The 12,086-nt window shown below is 38.2% G+C and overlaps 1 protein-coding gene across 2 annotated transcripts in view; it reads right to left on the reverse strand.

Moving 5' to 3' along the window:
- Positions 1–535: 535 nt before the first annotated feature.
- The window catches only part of LOC137982333 (uncharacterized), a 54,135-nt gene continuing 42,584 nt past the window's right edge, over positions 536–12,086 (reverse strand). Inside the window, exons 17-29 of one of the 2 annotated variants that reach the window (XM_068829417.1) lie at positions 12,064–12,086; positions 11,518–11,637; positions 9,903–9,918; positions 9,165–9,204; positions 7,381–7,684; positions 6,916–7,026; positions 6,421–6,611; positions 4,837–4,959; positions 4,195–4,265; positions 3,951–3,991; positions 3,756–3,852; positions 2,696–2,795; positions 536–1,229 (exon numbers count right to left, since the gene is read on the reverse strand). The exon at positions 12,064–12,086 is cut by the window's right edge and continues 126 nt beyond it. In XM_068829417.1, the coding sequence (XP_068685518.1) occupies positions 1,164–1,229; positions 2,696–2,795; positions 3,756–3,852; positions 3,951–3,991; positions 4,195–4,265; positions 4,837–4,959; positions 6,421–6,611; positions 6,916–7,026; positions 7,381–7,684; positions 9,165–9,204; positions 9,903–9,918; positions 11,518–11,637; positions 12,064–12,086 (1,303 nt within the window). In that variant the 3' untranslated portion in view covers positions 536–1,163. Of the gene's footprint in view, positions 1,230–2,695; positions 2,796–3,755; positions 3,853–3,950; positions 3,992–4,194; positions 4,266–4,836; positions 4,960–6,420; positions 6,612–6,915; positions 7,027–7,380; positions 7,685–9,164; positions 9,205–9,902; positions 9,919–11,517; positions 11,641–12,063 lie in introns of both variants that reach the window. The other variant, XM_068829416.1, reaches the window with a different exon arrangement.

A 12,086-nucleotide genomic window follows, 5' to 3' on the forward strand; every position in this document is an offset into this window, starting at 1 on the left:
TATTTTTTAACTTTGCCAAAAGTTTGATCAAAACTTGTAATCACATTTCATAAGTTTAAACTGGAGGTCACTGCCAATATCATAAAAAGCTAGATACGGAAAAACGAACCCCAATATGATATTTTCTTGTGCAGAGTTGCAGTTACAATTACTGTAGCATGGCAGCCTATTGTGCATCCGCGGAGACCCAGGGGTAGATAGGTGGGCAAGGAGAAGTCAAAAGGATGAGTTAGCAAGAACGAAAGAGACATCTCTCTTCGGGGTTGCTTAATATCTATTGCGTGATGTTGAACAAAAAATGTGAAAGGCTTTACATACTTTTAGATTATACAGACTCTTTTATTTCTGGTACTAATCACGAAGGAATGAGCAATCATGGCGAAGCACGAGAAAATCATTCTCAGGTGCTTTGTTTCCATTCAAATTGGTTGAGAAGCTGGCGCAAGATGTTTTGGGCTAATCACAGCCCGGCCAGGCTTAACAATTGCTCATGCATACATGTACGTAAGAATAATTCACAATTAATATTCGCCGAAGGCGAGGTGAATATCGGTGAATAAAAACCGAGACGAAGTCGAAGTTTTTATTCATCGATATTCACCGAGTCTGAGGTGAATAATTGTTTTAGTGTAATTAAATAGGTGATTATTTGAAAAATATGCATTTTCTTTAAAGAACTAATTTCTTCCAAACGGCTTGCGGCCATATTGAAAAACCGCTTAGGCGATTATCGCCTAATAACCACCTCAACGGCATCCAATCAGCACAGAGAATTGTCAATAATCACCTATGTCATTATACTAAGAAGCGATATCCAAACACTAACAACTTGATTACATTATCAACATTGCGCACAAAGCAAGTAGCCATAAAAAAAGCAAGAATGAAATCGCTTTTGGCTATAATTCTTTTTAAAAAAATGAGAAAATGAGTTAAACAGGTCAAGCAATACTTTCCTATAAAGAAAGAGTGCTCGTTTCTGCAGTAATGTAAGAATAAAAAGAACTAGTTGAAAAAATATAACTGGTTAGTTCCAACAGAAAATCTAAAACAATATTATCATATTCCACGCTCTGTGCCTGAAAAATGAACAAACGAGATAAGTTGCGTGAATAAGAGAAGAACGCAGCCAGGCCGAGTAGAGATTCAATCCACAAAACTTTCTAAAACATCAAGTCTTCCACATTTTCGTAGAGTTTCTTGTCGTAGTCTTTCATATTGAGGAGCCTCTGTGAAAAGACGAAAAAAGATTTGATTTGATTTGATTTGATTTGATTTGAGTTAATTTGTTAATTTCAGTTTACGGTGTCCCCAATTAGTGCTCCAGCGCTAAAAGGCTAGACACTTCAATAAAGTTCCTACCCTTGCTTTTCCTTTCTTTGGATACACAACAACGACAATTTAATTGGGCAAGGAGGTGAGGGGCGTAGAGTATCCCTTACGAGTTTCTGTTTTATTGGTAAATGAACCACATTTTTGGTGTCTACATAAGACAACCCTAAAATTTTCCTCAGTCAGTCTGTTTTGTTAGTGATAGATACAGTTCGTCATTTTAAATGACCATGCAGATCTCTCAGTCATGTTGAATCTCATTCTATATCTATAAAATTGCTGATTTTGATTTTATCATTAGTTGTCACACCTATTGTTTCTTTGTCATTATTACTAAGTTACTTATCTCGCTTGTATAAATTTAATTAAACGATTATATTAAAGAATACGGCGTCCAGTAAATAATTGCAAGCAATGCGCTTGTTTCTCATGTTTGTTACCGCTGACTGCGTTTTGTTCTTCATAAAGCTGAGATGGGCAAAGAAAAAAATATTTACGACTTTGGTCAAATAAAATGAATGGCCAATCCGTAAAATATAGAAAACTAATTACTTTCTCGTAAGGGACAGAGTATATGATTAGGCTCTTGTCATTATCATCATCACCATCAACATCATAGACGTCGTTATTATTATTTCTGGGCCACAATATAATTCACCTAACCGTGGCTAAAGATTTAATTTTCCTATTGCAATTTACAGTGTGGTTTTTTTTTTTTTGTTCCTAATATACTACCTCATTTATCGATTGCTACTCAAGGTCAAGTGGAATTCAAGTGATTATTTTCTCGGAAAAGACGTTTCAAATAATTACTTCAAGAAGGTTTCGACTCGGGACCTCCTGATTCATGGCCATACAAAAACAAGTTTTCCGAAAACTGCAGGATGCGTTTTTATAATGATTATATATAATGGTTATATTGTTTGATTCGAAACACACCTTATCTAGCTAATTTCGTGTATTTCTCCCAGTAGTGCTAAAGAAAAGTATAAACTTTTTTTTTTTTTTTTGGAAATACTACAGCAAAACATTTGTAAAGCACCTCTTTTCCGGTTTTGATTCGAATCAATGCGGATTTCAACTTCACGTCAACTCGCAGTTTGAACTATGGTTTGAATGCAGATTTTGAAATGTGCACTCGAACTAAATGTGAAACGCAAGTGTAAGATAACGTTCGGTAACAGAGGATAAACAAAAGAGTAAACATCCTCATAAAAAGCACAACACTGAAACAGATGAAGACAGACAAAAGAACTAAGTTCATTTATATATATTGTGTTTTTGTTGGTTGTTTCCCTTACGAATTATTCATTGTCACGTTTTCATGATTCTGAATGTTGTCTTCAGAAATTACCCAAATTACCTTGTGTTGGTTTTCCATCAGTTTAAGCTCGCGTCGAAGCTGTTCAAACGTTGGGCGATCGTAGGGTTCCTGTTGCCAGCAGTTAAGCATGAGTTGGTACCTGTAGAAATAGTAATAGTCATTATCATTACCCGAGTATTCACAACGACGTTCGTTTTTCGCAAGATATAAAGAGGTCTACATTTACACGGAAAAGGTAGAATTATTTGTAAGAACATAGCAATCAGTCCCTGAGATAAAGACCATATAAAACTGACACAATGTCAGCAAATAGTTAAAAGAGCTCCAGGGGCATGTTTTATCGGTACAAACAATAGATCAACACACCCTGCACGTGCATTTTACATTTTGGTACATTTCTTTGCCTTTATCGTCATGGTAATAGGGAGCTTAAGAAACGAAGACGGCGACGGCGACGGCGACAACCACGCCACAAAAGAGAGATGTCATTGGTTAAAAGACCATAAATAACCTTGTGGCACGTGCAGCACGGACTTTAGGATATATCTTTGCGGTACTCTGCATAACGACGATGTGAAATCACCAAAGTGGAGGTTTTGACGACAACGTGAGCGTGCAACAGGAAATCTTTCATTCTTTATTTTCACTCTGAAGAACCGCTCATACCATTTTTGTTTTTTAGGGTACTTCGCCCACATTGTAGGACGTAATCGCTAATGACTTATTATAGAGCAAAGTTATATTTCGAGGTGACGTCGTGAAATGAGCAAATTAAAGTTATGTGGAGGACATGAGCACTTCACAACAAATTTTCTTTTTTTTTTCCCCCAAACCCTCCACAACGTTCACACCATTTATGTTCAAAAACGATTTGAACACACTCTCCATGCGCAACTACTTGGAATAGTCGTTATTGCTTAAGCTCCCAATTCGAACTCGTCATTAACATTGTGATAACCTTGTTACCATCATCATTTTCACGATGGTGGCCATCACTGCAGTTATTGTCAGGATCATAATCGTAATTATTGTGAAAAGGAGGATAAGGAGTTTATTTGGTTCTGAACATCAAATCGTAAAATACACCGAGAAATCTTACAGAGTTTCCGCTACATGATTTGGTTTTGGCATGCGGTAGCCCTCATTGAGTAACTCCATAATCCTTCGCCCGTTTATCCTCGGATAGGGTGATCCACCTTAGAGAGAAACAACATATACCTTTCAGGATTGAAAGTATCTCACCCGTGCAAGAAAATTGTCATTCCAAAACAATTGAAAAGCATGCGAGACCTACCAATAGTGAAGATCTCGTAAAGTACCACTCCAAAACTCCAGCTGCATTATAAAAGATGTCAGTTAATAAAAGAGTTCATGTACTTAGTCCTCACCTCTTCTCAGGCTGTGATGCCAAAAAACGCTGGAAAAACGCTGACGTGATTCAGCCATTGCGTTTTATTGGTTAAGAAAGTCACGTGACTGAACATTGGGTTACACAACCTAAGGCCAGTAAAAAATAAACCACACCGATTGCTACTTACACGTCACTCTTGGTTGTATAACGACCATGCTTAAGAGCTTCGAAAGCTGTCCACTTCACCGGGATTCGCCCCTGCAGAATAACCCAGACCCGATGACATTTAAGTTGAAAGGATTCACAGGGAAACTGGTTTAAAGTTCTTTTTGAATTCATAGTCTTTTAATCACTTCATATGTTAATCTTACAATCCTAGACAAAATGTTTAGAACGATGAAGTTAAAGCGCCAGTTGGTTCCATCATTGCTCAGAGTGATAGAGTGGCACTTGACAGACCGCTATGATGGGAATATTGTAAAATATAACTAAAGGTACCTTTAATTACACCGAGTTTTGCGTGCATTATTGAAGGTATCCAAAGAATGTTTCACCACGATTGTTAGTTGGGAAGATCAAAACAACAACTTTCAAGTTTTTGTTTTGGTGATCCCAAAATGAAAATTTTAAAGAAATCCTTTCTCCAATAAGGCGAATTCCGTGGTGAAAGTCCTTCTGGTAAAGCATGGAGTCGTTGCCCTTTTCTCGGCTGATTATCTTGACATTTATTACAGCTGGTCTTTTTAAATATTTAAGGGTAATCTTCTTTTTTTGTTTTTTTGCAAGACGTCAGTTCTAATAGGTTTTATGAAGGGCTATGGATTCGTACCTTTGACTTCTTTTCATAAACACTTTCCACATGAACGTCCCTGGCCATTCCAAAGTCTGTCACTTTGCATGTTTCTCCTTCTCCGACCAAAACATTTCGAGCAGCAAGGTCTCGGTGAATGATCTATCAACAAAATACCTAATTTAAATATTAAAGGTTTGTTTAAACTAAGATGACGGAAGTATTCGGATCAACCTCAATTTTTTATTAAAGTTTAAGTCTGCAAAGAGACTATCATAAAAAAAAAAGAACTGCTGCTTTTTAATGACTTATAAATTGAACTTGTCTCCGATAAACAGAATATAATTCAATATAATTCAAACCCCTTCGTTTCATTATTTTCGTGATTTATAATTTCTGAGGTAGAACAACAAACCGCACTGAAACTAGTTTTAGATTTTGAATATCCCTCCAAATTCAGGGGTTTCCGAATTACTTACCGACTTCCTGTCGGACTGCCATTGTGACGCAAAGCGACCAATCAAAAACATAGTTCAAGTCCATTATCTCAGAGTCTTTCCGGGCGCTCACTCGCTGACCAAAAAGCCTGAGGACTCGGTACGCGATTGACGGAGTTCGCAGAACTAACATGTCCTTTGGTCAGCGTGTCTTGGCGCTGTTCAAAAGATACGTGGTCTCTGGGAAAGAGAGTGACGGAGTTTTCACAGTCCAAAGTTCAAAATATATTCATTTTCGTCCATTTACCTTATTTTAAAGAGCTTTCAAAATGATGAAAAATGGTGTTTTCTATTTTGGAATTCTTTCCTTCTTTCCAGAGATATTCAAAATGATGACGTCACAAACATAGCAAATGACTATAATGAATCCCAAAATTGAGAATATCTCCCAAAATATTGGAGTTTGGCACCAGTAAAGTACATCAGATAAGGCACAAAGTGACATCCACTAAGATGTTTCCATGGCAACAAACTCGTTTCCAGTCCCTTTCTGCAATGAACCAAATATCTTGGATTTTGAACAGATAAGTACAGGCAGATGGTCACACTTGAAACCCATGCTGCCCATAATGCTTTACATCTCTGTATAAGCTTACCAAGAGTGAATAGGTCTTATTACGAAAATAAGCGACAAAATCAATCCTGCGTTAAATAGACCCAGCAGCTAAAATGGTTGCCATGACAACAGCATGTAGGGTACCATTTAGCCACATGATTGATTTAGATTACTTCTGCCAAGTTTTAACAACACGCATCCAATATTTTCGGAGATATTCTCAATTTTGTGATCTCTTACAGCCATTTGCAATGTTTGTGACTTGAATATCTCTTGAAGGATAGATAGTATACCAAAATAGTAAATACCATTCGTCATCATTTGAGAAGTCTTTAAAATAAGAAAAATATATTCTTTACTTCATAAGCACTTCAAAATGGTCGAGCTGCGTTGCACAATCTCATGGTCATGAGCTTGTGGTTTCAGGCCCGTTCAAATCTTATTTTCCCAGGATTTCCTTGGCAACTGCTTAAGTTAGTTTCTCAATTCCGAAGATCGTTCTGGCTCAAAGTCTTCACTGTCTGCAGTTCAAAAGGCAAGACTGTCATATATCGCACTTCCATTACTTACATTTCTTGAAGACAAGTAACTCATGCCATCTGCTATTTGCCAGGAGATCTTCATCAACTGCAATGAACTAAGATTTGTTTCCGGTTTAACATCCGGGTTCTTGAAGTAAGTGTCATGTAATCCGCGGCTCTTTCTCAGGTAGCCCAGGAGATCACCATACGGGACATATTCGATGATAACAAGTATGGGATCTTAAAGGTAAAGATAAACAAAAGAATTAACAAAGTCCAAATGCTACCCTCAAGGTGCTTCTGTGTCTATGGAATAATGTTCATAATGTTGACCATGGATCTATACCACGATAAAATGCACGATATTTCATTGAAATTGTCGGAGAGCAAGGGGGACACTTCGTGACGCTTATCAAAATGGTCAGGCATCTAATTGCGTCACATTTCTGGACATTTTTGGGAAGGCTGCCAACGTGATGAAAGTGGACATTTTATAAGATATATCTGAAGGGGAAGAAGAAGAAGAAGTATAAATCACTGTTACCAGATATAGTGACGCATCCCAGTAACTTGATAACATGTGGATGAGGCTTCAGCGTCTTCATCACTTCAAGTTCTGACAGTAAGTCCTTCTTTTCCATCTCTTGAGCGTTTGCTGCGCGTTTCAAAGAAGACGAATGGTATATTTGAATAGGTGCAACAGGACAGTTGTCTGATTTTTCATGTAAACGTCAGGCCTTATTTAGCATGTTTGTGCTCCTTGATGAAGAGCTGCTTCTCCAAATTATATCTAGACCTAGGACAAATATGTCACCCTAACATGAAAAGATATCCCTTCAACCCAGCGCCCGTCTGGTTGAGGGATGCCCTTGGTTGTTGAGTCACCTTTTCAGTCTTTCAATTGTCCTGATTTTAGAAGGTCGATCAGGTGTATCGAAAGACAGAACTTACTGAAACCCAGTCAGCTTGCTGGCGAATTAAGTAAGGAGGGATTAAGTATAAATGGCACCTTTAAGCATCTTTATAGCTACGGCTATTGTTCCTTCAATCCATGGTAGTTGTGAAGCTCTTCCTTGTGCAACTTGTCCAAATGATCCCTGGCCAATCATTTTGTCAATAACTACGCTTTGTCTTGAAACTTCCCAGGATCGAGTGTCAGGATGGAGCGGAGCATATTCATGTATTTCTGAGTAAAGCGATGTTTCATTCATCCTTCTCTCTGAATCTGTTACTTCTCTCAACTCCATGTAGTGGGGTTGGGAAACTGTATTAATGCCGATGTCATTGTCCCGTTCAATTTCTATGCCTATGTTCTGTGATATGAAAGAACGCGATCTTAGCCAGTGATTGCTAAAACACCATATACATCAATGCTGTTGACATTTTGAATTTCAAGATCATCTTTAGCAAGGTTAGATAAATACAAGAAAATTTTGAATGCCGTGACATTCTGCAGTTAAGCTGATAATTCAAATAGACGACTCAAATTGTCCTTAGACCGTTAGTGGAAGGCACATCGCCGTCATCCGTCAAGATTTACGAAGTAACCACTCAGAAAACCCCAATTTAATATTTATTTGCGGCAGTATTCAATACAAGCACCAGAAGGCTAAGCGTTTTAGTATCGGTGCTAAACCCTAAATATTCCAGATCTGTAGTAAACACCGGAACGTTGAGTTCTTCGTGAACTGAATGTTTATCTTCTCAGTTCTGTAAACTCAAGCAGACGTCCATAACCCATCAGTTTTCGGTATTAGGCCGGACCTTTAGATCGGAGGACGACGACGACTACGACTACGATTTTTCCGTTCTGAGCACGCGCACTTCGAAAAATGTCGGCCTCAAAACTTTATGCGCATGCTCAGTACGGAAAACTCGTACTCGTAGTCGCCCTCGACCTCCGATCAAAAGGTCCCTCTATCTTTTTTTTTAGGGCGGCTATGGCTAGATTTTTGTGGGAAAAACTCAAGCTTAAGCAAGAAGGACGACGACGGCTTTGAGAACGCCTCAAAACAATAGGTCTAATGAAAAAAACAAAAACTCTGCGCACCCTGCACCTGCGTTTTACATTTGTGTACATTACTATGCCGCTCTCGTCCTCACAACGACGTGAACTCGCCAGATTTGAGGTTATGTGGAGGTCATGAGCACCTGATGATAACTTTTCGATTTTCTCTCTAAATATTATATCCACACCTCTCTCACCAATTTGATTTCTGGAGTATTGACAATCGCTTTTGATTCCGAGCGACTTGGAGTCACTGCAAAAATATTACAATAACGGGGAATAATATTTTTAGACAACGTTTTCGTAGCCGTCGTCGTCCTCCTGGCTTAAGTTCACTATTGTGTTCCTTGCACGATGGATGATTTTTCATTGAGTACGAGTAATCTTTCGTGTGGGTTACATGGTTACAACCCAATCAGAGGCGTTGTGGCCATCAGGCCTAATCTGATTGGCCAGAATTTGGAGGGACCCGTATTCTAAATTTTGATAATACAGTTACTGATGATAAGCCAAAACCAGATGAGAAAGATCGACATTTCCGGGTTATGGGCTTTTGAACGAGGCTTTTCCTTTCGTGTAATCAAACCTGTGAGAGTTGGGAATAAGTTATGGGTAAGATGCAACGAAATTCGCATGACATTTCGATTGATGTTTCTAATCGGTTAATCATTATATCACGAAGCCACTTTGTCCCTTCCTAACCACCAAGGGTTTAACAAGTTTTTTTGTTTGTTTGTTTGTTTGTTTGTTTTTTTTTTTTGAAGCTATTTGCCTCATGAACTTACAGAATGGGAAGCGTGTATATCTGCAAGTGCTTCTCCTCGTCTAAAAGAAAAATATGCAATCACCACTTAATCATACCATTCTTGCGTAACGGTGCTCCAGATACAATAGCAGTAAGATGCAATGGCTATTGCTATTGAAGCACTATTCCAAATTCTATTGCTATATTCTTTTCCTTTAAGGTTTCTACTTACAATGCTTGTTGTGGTTTTATAAAACGATTAAAGTACACATTGCTTAGCCACATAAAATGCCAATAAAATAAATAATTAAATTCATTACTCTATATTGATTGCACAGCGATGCAAGCTAAAATTGCAAAATGGATGTTACACAAAAGGGTTCAGTCGAAAAAATTAGGGAGAGATAAGTCAGAGCAAACAAAACAAAACAAAACAAAGGAACAAGCTAAAGAGAACAAAAAAGACAGCTACAGCAGTCAGGTAAGGAAAATGTAGAAAATATGGAAAATAATTAATGCACGGAGAGACTGTGACGTTTACATTCTTTTCCGTAAAGAATCTATTTGCTAGTGGTCGAAGCTGAATTCTTCAGTTTTTAAAACAGAAACTAAACGTAAGGAGAGTAAGTGAAGGTGAAGAACAGATAGTTTAGTCCCTGGCAACCCACAAATCACCACCTATGGACTTAAGCAGCTGACACTACAGACATAACTCTTTCACAGGGACAACCATCGTAATGTAAGTCTGTACTTAACCAAGAAATCAGTGACATCTTACCGATTTTCTCTTCCATCTACACAGAAGCAAAGACAAAAAGGACAAACAAAATAGATTAAATATAACGTTTATGCAGCCAGTTTCAGTGCTGTTTGTTATGTGAAAATCGTTGAGGTTCATGAGTTCAGAATGGTACTCATCAATTTTCTAGTAGTAACTTTGAATCCAAAATCGCTAGTAAAAACGTTCTCTCCCTTGTGCCAGTATCGTGTGATGAACTTAAGATCTGCTACGACGGCGACGTCGCCAAAAACGTCACCTGAAACTATAACTTTGCACCATTTACAGTTTTACGCCATTATTGCACCACTTCTACCTCGTACAATATGATGGTACGAGGTGCCTTCAGAGTGAAAATTTAGAATGACAGATTCTCTGTTGAATGCTCACGTTCTTGTCAAAACTTGGAATTTGATGATATCACGTGTAAAATGCAGACTGCAGACCAGGGGTAAAATGCAGACTGAGCTTATCATTGCAACTGTCGCAAAAGCCTAAACCCTTTAGAAATGCTAACAGTTAAGCCTAAATATTGTTTTAGGCCTAATTAGGCTTAACGTTGCCATTGCTAAGGAGTTTGGGCTTTTTCAACAGTTACATTATAACCTCAGTCTGCATTTTACCCCTGGTCTGCAGTCTGCATTTTACACTGACCGGATATCATGTCGTCTTTACACAAATTAGCGCAAAAAGATGTGCTAAAATGTGTCTGGCACGTGCAGCACGATTATTTTTCCTCTTTTGTTGTTTTGAGGCGTTCTCGTTGACGACCGCCTCGTCGATCATAACGAGTCCCTATTCGCTCTTGTCACACGGCGGCCATATTGTTCCGAGAGACCAAAAAAGCTTTGTTTTACCACTCTAAGCGTCACCTCCATGGTTTCCACTCCGAGGCTTGGTGTGGTAATGACTAAGCATTTTTGGTGTCCTGGGACAATATGGCCGCCGTGTGACAAGGGCGAATGAACTAATCTACGCAATGATAGTAAGGGAATAAAAAAGCAATCTTTGAATTTGTGTGAAGCGGTGGCATATCCTACATCTATAGGACATATGCTTCAGGTAAGGACTGTTGGGTTGAAAAAAGCGGAAAAGAATCTGTATGAAAAAGAAGTGTGGATGGTCAAAGATTTTATAGTTGTTTTTATTGTATTTCGCGAAGTGAAGAGGTTTTGAAACTCTTCAAAAACGAGAAAAGTCTAGATTAAAATCTGTGCTTTATAAGATGGTCAATTCAAATTTGGAGGGAAGAAAGTACCACTTGGCTAAATCATTGATAGTAAGGGAATAAAAAAGCAATCTTTGAATTTGTGTGAAGCGGTGGCATATCCTACATCTATAGGACATATGCTTCAGGTAAGGACTGTTGGGTTGAAAAAAGCGGAAAAGAATCTGTATGAAAAAGAAGTGTGGATGGTCAAAGATTTTATAGTTGTTTTTATTGTATTTCGCGAAGTGAAGAGGTTTTGAAACTCTTCAAAAACGAGAAAAGTCTAGATTAAAATCTGTGCTTTATAAGATGGTCAATTCAAATTTGGAGGGAAGAAAGTACCACTTGGCTAAATATTACGAGGCTCTATAAATAAATCATACTAAAAGGTTTGCGTTGACTTACGTCTCTTTCGCTTCATAATGAAGTAAGCGACAAATGAAACCAGTATCAGTACCAAGAATCCAATGACTAATGCATATATTAAGTCTTTGTTGTCGTTTTCTTCAGGTGGAGAAGGAGCCTCTGCTGAAGTTAAAAACATTAATTTATGACTTCTCATTCCATCTCCCTACTAGATTAGCTTTGTAGTTATTTTCTAGTGGGTGAGGGGGGGAAGGGGGGGGGGGGGGGGCAGGGGGGTCATTATACCTTACTTAAGGTGTTCTATTAATTTTATGGCACTGTATTTACGTGTGATGGAAATAAACTATTTTGTTTCTTTCGCTTAGGGAAGGGTGGGTGCATCTCAATTGTAACAAGAAACGCTATTCTTTTCAAGGCAATAATGTTTCAGCAGACAATTCTTTAACATTTTTATCGCTTTAATTTTAAATACCATCTTTGTGACCATTTAGAGTCAGTTTTCCACTCTCGATGATTTCCAGAATGGCTGAATCAAGATCGCGGCTGCCGAGCATTTGATTCGTGAAGTCCCGTTCAGCAACTAACCTGGAATAAATCCATCAATCTTA

Source organism: Montipora foliosa, chromosome 13 (genome assembly GCF_036669935.1).
Source record: "Montipora foliosa isolate CH-2021 chromosome 13, ASM3666993v2, whole genome shotgun sequence".
Classification (NCBI taxonomy): Eukaryota; Metazoa; Cnidaria; class Anthozoa; order Scleractinia; family Acroporidae; genus Montipora; species Montipora foliosa.